This window comes from Pristiophorus japonicus, chromosome 11, assembly GCF_044704955.1.
Source record: "Pristiophorus japonicus isolate sPriJap1 chromosome 11, sPriJap1.hap1, whole genome shotgun sequence".
Classification (NCBI taxonomy): Eukaryota; Metazoa; Chordata; class Chondrichthyes; family Pristiophoridae; genus Pristiophorus; species Pristiophorus japonicus.
Window position 1 is genome coordinate 39,045,249 of NC_091987.1, and position 15,057 is coordinate 39,060,305.

The 15,057-nt window shown below is 44.0% G+C and overlaps 1 protein-coding gene across 7 annotated transcripts in view; it reads right to left on the reverse strand.

Moving 5' to 3' along the window:
- The window catches only part of LOC139276015 (interleukin-1 receptor accessory protein-like 1), a 1,534,993-nt gene that overhangs the window by 51,125 nt on the left and 1,468,811 nt on the right, over positions 1-15,057 (reverse strand). For all 7 annotated transcript variants that reach the window (XM_070893365.1, XM_070893368.1, XM_070893363.1 and 4 more), the window contains one exon: positions 8,210-8,355. In XM_070893365.1, the coding sequence (XP_070749466.1) occupies positions 8,210-8,355 (146 nt within the window). The remainder of the gene's footprint in view (positions 1-8,209; positions 8,356-15,057) is intronic.

Consider the following 15,057-nt stretch of genomic DNA (forward strand, 5'->3'; position numbering starts at 1 on the left):
CCCCAACACCCAAACAAAAATAAAAAAATAGAAAAAATACACCACATATTTAAGATTAATTGAAATTAAAGTATTAATGTCTTATAAAAAAATATATATTTTTCTGATTTAAAAAAAAGTTTTTTAAATTATGGTTTAAAATAAACTTACCTTAGTGGGCAGGGTTTTTAACATTAAAATGTGTTTTTTAAATGTTATTTTACTATGTTTTTGTATGTTTTAAAATTCTTACACCTGTAAAAGTAGGCCATGCCCCTGCTTTTATCAGGCGCAAGAGTTTTCAGGGCATCCGCTGGGCAAGATATGGGTAAATACCGCAATCTTGCCCATGTGAATATCCTGGCTGTGGAGCTTGACAGATCAGAAAAGACGGTTTTCACTGCAGGCGCATTGTGCGCTGAAAACTGGCTTTTGCGGGGCTTCCCCGGGTCCGTACACACTCCGTACAGACCTGGGGAAGCTGGGATTTCTAGACCATTTTGTTTCTTTACAATTTTCAGTGATACAGAATGTTGAGTCTGATATTCAAATGTAACAGAGAAGTGTGATGGACAGGATGTATATTGCACTGGGTGTATATTTGTATACAACTACAAGGAATGTGTCCATGGCATTCCCCACAGTCAGTTGATGATATTAAGGTCATTGGAGGTGAAATGTTGTAATGCCAGATGATGAAAGTGAGAAGGAAAGTGAATGCATGGAAACCCGGAACTTGCGATCTGTCATGGTTCGCCTTGACAAAAAGTCCGCATGCATCCCAAAACACTTTCGTGGGCGCAGAGTTGGACTATTTGCCCAACTATTGCTCAGCAAATGCCCACGAAACCCTTATACCTGGTAAAAGCGGGCATAGGGCCCGCTTTTACCAGTGTATGGGTTCATATTTTTTACATGATTAAAACATACAAAGATATTTAAAATTAGTTCATGTAAATTTTGAGCTGGATTAAAATGTTTTATTATTTTTCAAATAAATTACATTTTTATCTTAATTGCTTAATCAAAGGGACTTTTAATTAAGTTTGAACATGGGAATATTTATTTTTATTAGAATTGTCCTAATTATTTATTTATTTATTTATTTAGCGATTTCTCATAAGCTTATGGGAATTCCTTTTGTAAATGGAATCCCCATAAGCTTATGAGGAATCCTCCTTTCTAATTAGTTGGCATGGCACACGTATTCCCAGGGAGCCTTCCGAACTGTCTGTGTCCCTGGGATCTGTGGGCCTTAATGCAGGTGTACGCCTGCAGGCCCAGGATCCGAAGACTCCAAAACTCGGTAGCCAACAGGTATTTCTGTATTTTATTCTCGTGTCGGAGTCGTACACCTCTGACCGCAAATTTCAGCCCATTGTACGTGTTCAGAATGCACAATCCAAATTCAGTAACAGAGTTACAGCCCTAGGCGAAAGTATTGGCCCTGAATTTGCTGGAGCGGGCATCTCATGATTGGAATAAGTGAGAGAGAATAAACGTGACAGAAAGGAAACGTCACAAAATAATTTATGAAGATAAAAGTTTTAAAACCTCTAGGAACAATCTTGTACTTGCAGGACACAGATTTCACAGTTTCAATTGTTCCTGATCTGGACCTCCTACATGGAGTGGCATGTCAGGATCATAAATCACCCCATTAACAGGGCCCTGACAGCATGAAATAGCAGCCCTAACTTTCTGCACTGTTTAATTTGTATTTAAGGCACAAATCCTAACAATTTCTTGACATTCAAGTGAAAGTTGATGGCGAGCTCCTATTTGTACAAGGCGAGCGGCGGAGCAGTGCAAATCGTCCAGTAATTTGTGGAGATTTACAACTGATGCCATATCTCTTCCTCACCACAAATTGTTATTTTTTTATGCACTAATAACGGCGTGTGCTGTGAACTCACTATTACTTTACCAGCAAGATGAGGTTTTTCAGATAAGCTGAAACCTTCAAGTAATAAGGCATTAAAATACATAAAAGACAAATCAATTGGTAAATTGTCAGAAATGCAATTGTAATTTAAAAAATGTTTTTACTTAAACCCTTATTTTGGACATTAGATAGTTTAGTTACTGTGGAAAATAATGGAGTGAAAAATAATTTCAGAAAGCATTTTGAATGATTTCTGCAAACGCATTGGCCAGAAATCACAATCTCAGCATGATATACTTGTACTATTAAATAGCAACTATTGCGCATTATACAGTGACCCAGAATTTGCTGAAAAAATAACACCATCTGTATGATTGCTGTTATAAAATGTTCAAATCAGCCAGCAGCTTGTGGTGATGAAGAGATCCTCCGTGAATTGCGAATCGCCACAAGTTGCTTCACTAAAACAAAATCTCACCTTTAACCTCTTCATGATTTTCATGACGTTGCTGCATTTGTACATTAATTGTCCATTAAACTTGGCACAGAAAGTAATTAACAGTGTAAGTACCCTTTTAATAACATGATAATTGTTCATGACTGCCAATCAAACTCTCTTGCCCAGAAAATGAACAATTAATGTGGAGTCTTATTCCTTCAGGTTTTGAATTGTTGTTGTAGATTTTTAAAATGTCAAATTTAATTTCTTAATCCAATCATTCACTCTCTTTATTTCTCTTTCTGTAGCTCATTTGACTCTAATTCACCCTCCTTCAGTCCTGCTCCTGTTTATTTCTCAATACTTTAATCTCAGTGGCTAAGGTGATAAACTGTTTGTCCTGTTGTACACCAAGGTCCCCGATGTCCCATTGCCTGTTATCAGCTCACACTACCAGCAACTTTGTGGGCAAAAATGTTTTGAGCTGAAGGGTGCAGGAATGAGTCTAACTAACGGGATACGTCGTGAGATGCCCTGCTCCAGCAAATTTTGAAACAGTGTGATACCTATCTTTAACATTGAAAATACCTATCACAGTGCCACCGACAAAAGCAACTTATAATCGGTGTTCAGTGAAATATGCACCCCATGTACAGAATTCAATATATAATAAATAGAGCGGGATAGATAGATGGGTGTTCAACAGAAAATAATAATGCTCAATTGCAAAGATCACGAGAGTAACTAGGCAAGCAAGATCTGACTTTATCCCCTTCCTAAACTAAAGACACCGAGCCAAACTTCACCCTCAGTTGTGCTGAGATTAATTGACTTGTCACAGGCCAGGGATGATACGCTTAGGAGAGGACTTCAGTAATTAAAATTCCTTTTGAAGGAGGCATTCAAGTGACGCAGAAAACAAAGTGGAACGTTTTTAGCCCAGAGTACCCTGAAAGCTTTAAAAGAAAGAGACTGATCCAAAATTTGTTATTCAAAGGCCATGACCTGAAAAGTCTACAGGAGTGTCTTGAACGAGATTGAGCACAGATTTACTGCTCATATTACTGTATTTCAAATCACACTGCGGCGAACAACACTGCTCGGAGTGCTAAGTAACAGACGGTTTCTTTCACGCAAGCAACACTAGAGAGCAGCAAACCTTCAGGGAAGACACAGTTATCAGAATAGAACAAATGTAAAGAAGGCTGTGGAGTCACAATCCACAGAGCAGCATTTAAAGGCAACTAACACAGAATCCCCCTGATAATACAATTAAAGTCCTAGGGAGAGAGCATTGATTACTGTTACTGTGGTTAAAATCATTCTGGCTGAATGGCTCCATTGTCCAATCAGAACTGCCAGAAGCATTTTGAATTATAAAAGTGTTTTTTTCCACCTCTATCAAAATACTTAAGTCAAGTAAACCCATTACACTAGCAGACTTTCCAACTCTCGCACATTTACCATGTGACACATATATTTTTCATTTGGCAGCCCCATTATGCCCAACAGAGTTTTTCTCCAAGCTCATCTCATGCACACAAAAATTAGCATCCTGGGTTGCAAGGTCTGCACAAGTAGTTATGGTTGTGAAAAACAAATTGCTCGAGTTCTAGCAACTAGATAATGTGTGTCTTCCACAGGGACACATACTGCATTAGCTCGGTTAGGCAACCAGCTCTCCATTTTTGTACAACCTTACAGCAGCAGAGCAAAAGGAGAAATCTTTTTTAAAACAACTACGGAAAAATAGTTTACGACATGTTAAATATACCAGTGAACGTCCCACAGCATTCTACAGGGGTCAGAGGTGAAAAACATATATTACGAAGCCTGTAATCTAGTTTCAGAGTTCAGAAGACAGTAATGAAGTCCTCAAGCCTTTCTCGAGTGGTTTTTGACATTGTTGGAATACTTCAATTAGATTATTACTGTCTGATTGCCATATGTGCGTTTGTGTGCTGTTTGACTATGAACTGCTGCAAACCTGAGAGAGTCAAACACTTTACACAACCCAACTGTTGCAGAACACTTGTGCCTTACAAATGTGCAGCACCAACGCTCAGGGCTTCAGTACATGCACATGAACAAAGCCCTTTGCACCCGAGCAAAAATAGAGTAAAGGGTAATTGCTGCAGTTACTGGTAGATTGAGTGCTTGTAGTTTCTGCAAGGGTTTCACGATCTCCTACAATTATTTCAGATTGAGATCAGTGGAAACCGCAGAGGAAGAATGTAAAAAGCCATTTGTGCCATTTCTGAAGTTACGATGGGTAAATGGGAGAAGCATCCCATGGAAACTTTACGCTGTCGGTTTCTGGAGAGTGAATATCTGTTTGAAACTTGACTTTGTCCTCAGACAAGATGCTATCAAAGTATCTTCAAGCCATCAAATGGCTGGAAAGCTTGACACAGGCACATAAAATGTACAAGTAACGGATGTACATTACACAGAGGCTGCCTGACCCACTGGGATTTCCAGCATTTTCTGTTTTTATTTCGGATTCCAGCATCCGCAGTATTTTGCTTTTGCACACTGATATGGAAACTGTTTTCATATGGTTAGGCAGCTGATAGGTAATTTCCAGCTTGAGTACTCCCCCCAGCCCTGGGACCTCAATTTTCCCATTTAATACTTGAACCCACTCAGTCTCTGCCTTGCTCAGTCATCTCTCCAGTCTCAGGGCCCAAGTTTCGGCATCTGGTGAAAACGGCGCACCTCCGAGACTTACGTGACCTGCCTGGGCTCGAAGGTGCGCCGGAATATTCTGCAGCAATTCTCCGGTCCTCCTGGACCATGGCGTGGCGTGGCGCAGCGTAGTCTCCCTGGGGAGGAGCCTGCCTGCAGGAGGGCGGGGCTAGGGATCATGCCTTCTTCTCAATGCCGGCAGCGTTGCGCAGGCACGTTGGAGCATGTGCGCCTGCGCAATGGCTCGGGGGTGCATGGGAACCGGAGGAGGGGGGGGAGCGTGGGTACCGGGGGGGGTGGGAAGCGTGGGTACCGGGTGGAGGGGGAAGCGTGGGTACCGGGGGGGGTGGGAAGCGTGGGTACCGGGTGGAGGGGGAAGCATGGGTAACGGGTGGAGGGGGAAGCATGGGTAATGGGTGGAGGGGGGGCATGGGTACCGGGTGGAGGGGGGGCGTGGGTACCGGGAGGGGGGGAGTGGGTACCGGGTGGAGGGGGGGCGTGGTTACCGGGAGGAGGGGGAGCATGGGTACCGGGTGGAGGGGGGGGCGTGGGTTGGGGGGCACTCAATGATCGAAGGGCCGGAGGAGAGAGCAGGGGTGCCTCCTTCCAGCCTCTCCCCCACCTCTCTCCCACCCCCCACACGTACACCCCCCCCACACACACACACACACCCTCCCACCCCCCCACACACACATACATACCCCCTCCCACCCCCCCCACACACACCCCCTCCCACCCCCCCACACACACCCCCTCCCACCCCCCCACACACACACACACACACACACACACCCTCCCACCCCGCCCCCACACACCACCCCCCCACCCCCCCACACACACCCCTTCCCACCACCCCTCCCAACCCCCACACACACACCCTTCCACCCCCCCACACACACACACACACCCACATACACACACACACCCCTCTCACCCCCTCACACACACACACACACACACACCCTCCCACCCCTCCCCACACACACACACATCCCCTCCCACCCCTCCCCACACACACACACACACCCTCCCACACCCACCCCACACACACACACACACCCTCCCACCACCCCCCCCACACACACCCAACCCCCCACTCCCACACATACACACACACAGACACACACCACACACACACCCCCCCCCCCCCACACCGCACCCCTCACTGTCAGATACAGAGAGAGAGACACTACAGTAAGAGACACTGACAGAGACACCTTCCCTTCACATAAAGGTAGGACTTCTACTTTGTATTGATTGATTACTTATTACTTTGGTCTTGGTGCTTTAGGTGCATGGTTCCTTCTATTTTTTATTAATTAATTGCTTATTACTTTTTGTGCTTCGTTTAGTGCTTTAAATGTACTGCTTTGTTTAGTGCTTAGCGCTTTAAATGTACTTTGCTTCTTTAATGTTGTTGCGAAGGTGTTTATGGAAAATCCTCTAACTTCCCTTACCTCCCGCTGTTGTGATGTTGATGTGTCCTTTGTGTTTAATGCTTCCCACCTGCCGTCTCTGGCTGTGCCTGCACTAAACTTAACTCTAGGTAAGGTTTTTCAGAACTTACAAAAGTGGACACTTACTCCATCCTAAGTTAGTTTGTAGTAAGTTTTCACTGCCGAAACTTGCAAAACAGGCCTGAGTGGCTGGACACACCCCCTTTTGAAAAAAAAAGTACTTTACCTAAAGCCAACCTAAACTAACTCACTAGAACTAGAGCAAACTAATATCCGAGAATTGCAATTTCTAACATACTCCAAAAAACTAGGAGCAACTCCACCCGAAACTTGGGCCCTCAGTCTCCACTTTAACCTAAAGCCACTCAGGCCCACCTCCAATACTGAACGTCTCAATTCTCATTCCCCATCACTTTGCAGCTCTCGTCATTGGAACACTCTGAGAATGATGGGGACAGGGCTAACAGGGGGACTGGAACATCCAAGGTGGGCCCATTTGGGAGAATGGGTGTAGGAGTTGGGAAAGGCCAGGATGGGAAGCAACTAGTTTTGCAGCTAGGAGCAGAGCGGAGAGTACAAGCAGCTTGAGTTTCTTCCCCTTGCAGTTCACACTAGCCATGTGAGCCACATGGTTCCCATGGATCAATGAAGCCATTTTAAGAGTAATGGAGGTGTGGGTCACAAGATTTGCACAAACCAACAGATTGATAGAAAGGGACATAAACTCAACTTTTTAACAATATAGATTTTCAAAAATCAAATTTATATTTCTTATTGGCAAAATAAAAGGTCAATTTTACCAGTTTTGAATCCTTCATGGAATGAGGCCAGTTTGGAGAATGACTTCATACTCATCCTTGACCAACCTTTTATTTTATAGGCCCTTACTTTCTCTGGATGTCTTCTCTTTGCTTAAACAACTAACTCTGTCTCATTTGATGATACATTATCATTGATGCAACTAGTTTTCTTTTGTGGCACTGTATACCTGAATTATGCTACAATATGATTTGTGGTGCTCGAAGACACGAGACTACCAGTTTATTACCTAGAATGTTCCTCAAGTTAAAGGACAGTTTTACCCTTCAGTTACATTGAAAATTTGAGTTTAAATCTATTCATTCAACTATGCTTTATACATCAACAGAGCCCTGCAAATGTGCTGGGCAATAAAACCAGAAATTCATATGAACATCTTGAAATGTTTTTTTCTATTGACACCATTTTGTAATGATGCGAACATGACTAACTTTAAAACCTTTGTATCACTGCTGAGCATCATTCTTTTTTTATTTTACTTATATTGAAATATTGGGTAAAATGATAATTTATTACTGTCCATTTACTAAAATTTTGCCACCTAGGAAAGAAGCATAAACCAGTGACCTGAATAATCTTGATCAAGAGCGATCTGGCACTTTGACCGAATCTATAAATTGGAAACCAAAAAACTTCAGGATTTATAAAGAGAATGGGGAAATTTTAAATGAGATTTAAAAGGGGAAGTTTTACCGGTTTTAGTCATTTCAATAATTAGCTTTTTAGTTAGAAATCATCCTTCAAGTTATGAACACTTCATTCTTATCTACGTAACTTAGTCCAGTGATTCGCACACTAGCAGGGCAGCCATGACCTGAATTATATAAACACATGCCTTAAACTGCACACAATTTTATTTTCTTGGTTTTCTTGCTGGTCAACTGTCTTAACGAGTCCTCTGAAATAAAAAAAACAAAATGACAATGCAGAAGGATTGTTTACCTCTCTTCTGAAGAAGAATGCTTGCTTGTCTGCGCCCATTGCCATTTTCAACGTAGCAAGAATAGTTCCCCAGGTCTCCATCCTGCACAGAGTCAATTAACAGAGAAATGGAAACTTCTTTCTCCCCGAGATGCTCCCTGAGAATTCTGGTAAAATGAATGAAAATAACCAATTAAACCTCTAGCTCACATTGCCATTCCATGCAATATTCAACCTACTGGGTTCCACATTTTTATATCTACATTTTCCATTTACAATGTTCTTACTGGTCATCATCATCATCATAGGCAGTCCCTCGGAGTCGAGGATGAAGAGGCCAATGCGGGATCTACAGTCTCGGTCACAGGTGGGGCAGATGGTGGTTGAACGAACGGGTGGGTGGGGTGCCTGGTTGCCGTGTACTCCTTCCACTGTCGACACTCGGCTTCAACTTACTCTCAGCGAAGAGACTCCAGGTGTTCAGTACCTTCCCGGATGCTTTTCCTCCATTTTGGGCGGTCTTGGGCCAGGGATTCCCAGGTGTCGGTGGAGATGTTAACATTTTTTCATGGAGGCTTTGAGGGTGTCCTTGATGCGTTTCCTCTGCCCACCTGGGGCTCGCTTGCCATGTCGGAGCTCTGAGTAGAGCGCTTGTTTTGGGAGTCTCGTGTCAGGCATGCGGGCAATGTGGCCTGTCCAGCGGAGCTGATCGAGCGTGGTCAGTGCTTTGATGCTGGGGATGTTGGCCTGAGCGAGAACACTGATTCTGCCAGTTGATTTGCAGGATCTTGCGAAGGCAATGTTGGTGGTACTTCTCCAGAATTTTGAAGTGCCTCCTATACATAGTGCATGTCTCTGATCCATACAGGAGGGTAGGTATCACTACTGCTCTGTAGACCATGAGCTTGGTGCTGGATTTGAGGTCCTGGTCTTCAAACACTCTCTTCCTCAGGCGACCGAAGGCTGCGCTGACACACTGAAGGAGGTGTTGGACCTCGTCATCGATGTCTGCCCTTACTGGTAATACAGTTTAAACCTCACAAATTCTTGCACAATTTCTAAAATGTATCAAGTGCCTTTACATGGCACATACAGAATATCTTGGCACACAATATCTGCATGATTAGAGCTAAGAACTTGTTACAAATAGCCAAGATTAAGGCTATCTCTGGTCACTTCAATAAATCAGGATCGACTGTAAACCAATCTGGTGGATATATTGGGGCCGAAATTCAACCACCTGACAAAGCCTATTACCGCTGGAAAGCGGTGGCCAGGCGGCTATGTCGAGTGGCCGCCGCTCATGAAATTCTCCCCGGTGGTTTTTCCGTGGTCCCCACTTCCACCCCGCTGCTGCCGAACCCTCCAAAGTGCATCATCAAAGTGCATACCACCGATGTCGTGTCCCGCAAGCAAAATTCACCCGAGCAAATCTTCCGGCTGCCACTCGGTGCTCCGACAGTTTTTTCTGTCAGTGCACTGTGTTTGCAGTGGTGTGACCTCCTGTAAAGGGGAGGACGCACTGCCGTGGCTGGCATCTTATTTTTTTTGTGTCGGCCGACTGCCAGGTCGGCCCGACAATTATGCCCCCCCAGGTTTGGCCGGGTTGCCAACCGGGCTGTCACCAGCCCGCGCTGAGGACTGGCAGCGGCGGTGAGTCTGTCTCGCCTCCACTTCCGCCCCCATTATGACCGACTTCTGCCTCGCTCGAAAAAAAACGAGAAAGAGCTGAATTTTGCAAGATGGCCCGCCGCAACACTAGAAAAATAGAGGGTGCGACCTGTTTTCAGCGGGGGTGAATATCGGCCTCATTGTCTTTAATCAGAGTTTAAGACGGAATATAACACATTAGTTATGCAGCAAAAATCTACAACCGTAACAGGTAGTTGATACCAATCGCAGTCGGACAAATGGCTGGCACACGTGAGCAGTTCTCTGGCTGGCATGTCCCTTTCTCTGTCCAGAGCTTCCTTTGGTAAAGCATGGGATCACTTGAAGAGTGTTCGACCAGCTCAACTTCTGTTTCACTCTCTCCGTATATCATCTGTGCGGTCAATCTTGATTAGGCTACTTTTATTCTCTTTTTAGGGGGTAGACCTGATATGGGATACTGACCTTTTGACCTATATAGGTTCCCCTAAAAACTTACTATCCAATAAGGCTTCTAGTTCTTCGCTTCAATTCTTGTTTCAAGAACCCGCCCTAAAGATGTTTTATGATCTTTGCCACATATCATTCTCTGTTTACACTAACCCAGGGTCCCTTCCTGTGGAAATCGTTTCATCTCTCTCGTCCCTCTCCTCTCCTTTGATCCCATGATGCCAAACCAGAAACCTGCCTGCTCAGCATTGCGACGTAGCAACATGTTTACATTAACTCTCACAACTTCCATCCATTCTATGGACCCAGAATTTCCGATGTCCCAGGCCCGTACGAAGTTTCTACGGATCCGGAAAGGCATCGGAAAAGCCGGTTTTCAGCACGCAATGTGCATGTGCTGAAAACTGGCTTTTCCGATTTGTCAAGCTGGAGATTGACAGATAATCTGCATCTTGGGAGCGAGGACATTTGTATGTGGAAGTTTGGGCTATTTACCCGTATCTTGCACGGCAAATGTCCTCAAAACTCTTGCGCCTGAAAAAGCAGGCGCATAGCCTACTTTTACAGGCCTAAGGGTTTAAAAACATAGAAAAAACATGATTAAAATAAAAATTTTAAAAACACATTTATGTTAAAACCCAGCCCACTCATAATATTATTTTAAACCCTAACCCTAACTTTTTTTTTAAATCAGGATTTTTTTTTCTTTGAAAACATGTGTAACATTTTTAATTTCTATTAGTTTATTGTGTGAGGTGTTTTTTTAAATGTTTTATATAATGTTTGTGCGTTTTGGGCTTTTTCTCATTCATTGTAATAGGAGTTTCATAACTTATGAAACTCCGATGATAATGAATGAGAAAATACTGACCTGTGATTGGGTGTCCAGGCACACTTGACTCCTGCGGATGCCCCACCGTGCACGCGTTGCGCGTCGCAGGGAGAGGAGGCCTGTGGATCGGGAGTTCCAGCGGGCGCAGCAGCTTCAGGTAACTGCACATTTTATTTCTATTTTTTCTGGATTTACCCGTGGGAAGCCCTCCTCGGAATTTCTGCCCCCATGTCTGTCTGAAACAAAGTGTCTTAAAGATACATAAACAAAACTAAAGCTTTAACTTGAAAATCGCAGATAATGGTTGTCACAGTGCAGAGTGCTGTAACATCTCAGCAGGGTACCAAAACATTAGCATTTCTAAGCATTCTAATACCAGTCTCGGGAGACATTTCGTCTCCAGTTCCAAACGATTTAAAGAACAGCACTCATATCATTTTTTAACATACGTATCAGTTTTATACATTTTTATGCATCCTTGATTTCTAACAAATTGAAATAGACTCCGGTGCCATCTGAATTCGGAAAGACTAATCATAACTGAGCCTCTTCATCGCTGCTGAGCTGATGGATGGGAAGTTAGTTGTTAGTGGCAGTAACCATGTTTTTTACCTTATAATTGCAGAACTTCAAGCAAGTGCTATGATTTGCTTTGTGAAAGTGATTTGTCATTTTACCAAATGTTCCCATGTTTCTCTAACAGTGTCAAAAGTGACAGTCAATAAGATCTACTTCATCAAGCACAATCATGATGCTTTTGCCAACAAAAGATTTCAGTCAATATGCTTTCAGATGACAAACAGACCAAAAAGCCCCGTGTTCATATTCAACCTCTCATCTGACAGTTGCAAAGATGCATTTTCAAGTTTCAGACAAGTGCTATCATATTTAGATGATATTTAGCACTTTCTTATTCATTCATGGGATGTGGGTGTCGCTGGCAAGGACAGCATTTATTGTCCATCCCTAATTGCCCTTATGAAGATGGTGGTGAGCCGCCTTCTTGAACTGCTGCAGTCCATGTGGTGAAGGCACTCCCACAGGGCTGTTAGGGAGGGATTTACAGGATTTTGACCCAGCGACGAAGAAGGAATGGCAATATATTTCTAAATCAGGATGGTGTGTGACTTGGAGGGGAACTTGCAGGTGGTGATGTTCCTGTGTGCCTGCTGCCTTTGTCCTTCTATGTGATAGAGTTCATGGGTTTTGGAGATACTATCGAAGAAGCTTTGGCGGGTTGCTGTACTGCATCTTGCAGATGGTACACACTGCAGCCATGGAGCGAATGTTGAAGGTGGTGAATGGGGTGCCAATCAAGCGGGCTGCTTTGTCCTACATAGAAACATAGAAAATAGGTGCAGGAGTTGGCCATTCGGCCCTTCGAGCCTGCACCGCCATTCAATAAGATCATGGCTGATCTCTCCCTCAGTACCCCTTTCCTGCTTTTTCTCCACATCTTGATCCCCTTAGCCGTAAGGGCCATATCTAACTCCCTCTTGAATATATCCAATGAACTGGCATCAACAACTCTCTGCGGCAGGGAATTCCACAAGTTAACAACTCTCTGAGTGAAGAAGTTTCTCCTCATCTCAGTCCGAAATGGCCTACCCCTTATTCTAAGACTATGTCCCCTGGTTCTGGACTTCCCCAACATCGGGAACATTCTTCCCGCATCTAACCTGTCCAATCACATCAGAATCTTATACGTTTCTATGAGATCCCCTCTCATCCTTCTAAACTCCAGTGAATAAAGGCCCAGTTGATCCAGTCTCTCCTCATATGACAGTCCAGCCATCCCTGGAATCAGTCTGGTGAACCTTCGCTGCACTCCCTCAATAGCAAGAACATCCTTCCTCAGATTAGGAGACCAAAACTGAACACAATATTCCAGGTGAGGCCTCACTAAGGCCCTGTGTAACTGCAGTAAGACCTCCCTGCTCCTATACTCAAATCCCCTAGCTATGAAGGCCAACATACCATTTGCCTTCTTCACTGCTTGCTGTACCTGCATGCCAACTTTCAATGGCTGATGAACCATGACACCCACGTCTCGTTGCACCTCTCCTTTTCCTAATCTGCCGCCATTCAGATAATATTCTGCATTCGTGTTTTTCACCCAAAATGGATAACCTCACATTTATCCACATTATACTGCATCTGCCATGCATTTGCCCACTCACCTAACCTGTCCAAGTCACCCTGCAGCCTCTTAGCGTCCTCCTCACAGCTCACACCGCCACCCAGTTTAGTGTCATCTGTAAACTTGGAGATATTACACTCAGTTCCTTCATCCAAATCGTTGATGTATATTGTAAAGAGCTGGGGTCCCAGCACTGAGCCCTGCGGCACTCCACTAGTCATTGCCTGCCATTCTGAAAAGGACCCGTTTATCCCGACTCTCTGGTTCCTGTCTGCCAACCAGTTCTCTAGACACATCAGTACATTACCCCCATACCATGTGCTTTGATTTTGCACACCAATCTCTTGTACGGGACCTTGTCAAAAGCCTTTTGAAATTCCAACTACACCACATCCACTGGTTCTCCCTTGTACACTCTGCTAATTACATCCTCGATGGTGTTGACCTTCTTGAGTGTTGTTGGAGCTGCAGTCATCCAGGCAAGTGGAGAGTATTCCATCACACCCCTGACTTGTGCCGTGGAGATAGTGGAAAAGCTTTGAGGAGTTAGGAAGTGAGTCATTGGCCACAAATTGTAAGTTTATTGAGCAAATGAAGGGGTTACAGTAGATTCATTTAAAAAGGGACACAATTGTCATGAGTAGTGACCAATCTTTCTGTGTTTAAAACAAACCCAGCAGAATGAGATAAAGAACATGAAATGTATCCAGGGGGCTCAAAGGGCCGAATGGCCTACTCCTGCATCTATTTTCTATGTTTCTATAGTGTTAGGGGATTCTATTGTAAGGGGAATAGATAGGCGTTTCTGCGCGGCAATCGAGACTCCAGGATGGTATGTTGCCTCACTGTTGCAAGGGTCAAAGATGTCTCGGAGCGGCTGCAGGACATTTTTAAGGGGGAGGGTAAACAGCCAGTTGTCATGGTGAATATAGGTACCAACGATATAGGTAAAAAATGGGATGAGGTCCTACAAGCTGAATTTATGGAAATAGGAGTTAAATTAAAAAGTAGGACGTCAAAGGTAGTAATCTCAGGATAGCTACCAGTACCATGTGCTAGTCAGGGAGACAGAGGGAAGTAAAATTGGGGAAGAAGTAAAAGATAGAAAGAAGAAAAGTAAAAGTGGAGGGCAGAGAAACCAAAGGCAAAAATCAAAAAGGGCCACATTACAGCAAAATTCCAAAGGGACAAAGTGTGTTAAAAAGACAAGCCTGAAGGCTCTGTGCCTCAATGCAAGGAGGATTCGTAATAAGGTGGACTTAGTTAAGCGAATGGGCTAAGGTTTGGCAGATGGAATACAATGTCAGAAAGTGTGAGGTCATCCACCTTGGGAAAAAAAACAGTAAAAGGGAATATTATTTGAATGGGGAGAAATTACAACATGCTGCGGTGCAGAGGGACCTGGGGATCCTTGTGCATGAAACCCAAAAAGTTAGTTTGCAGGTGCAGCAGGTAATCAGGAAGGCGAATGGAATGTTGGCCTTCATTGCGAGAGGGATGGAGTACAAAAGCAGGGAGGTCCTTCTGCAACTGTATAGGGTATTGGTGAGGCCGCACCTGGAGTACTGCATGCAGTTTTGGTCACCTTACTTAAGGAAGTATATACTAGCTTTGGAGGGGGTACAGAAACGATTCACTAGGCTGATTCCGGAGATGAGGAGGTTACCTTATGATGATAGATTGAGTAGACTGGGTCTTTACTCGTTGGAGTTCAGAAGGATGAGGGGTGATCTTATTGAAACATTTAAAATAATGAAAGGGATAGACAAGATAGAGGCAGAGAGGTTGTTTCCACTG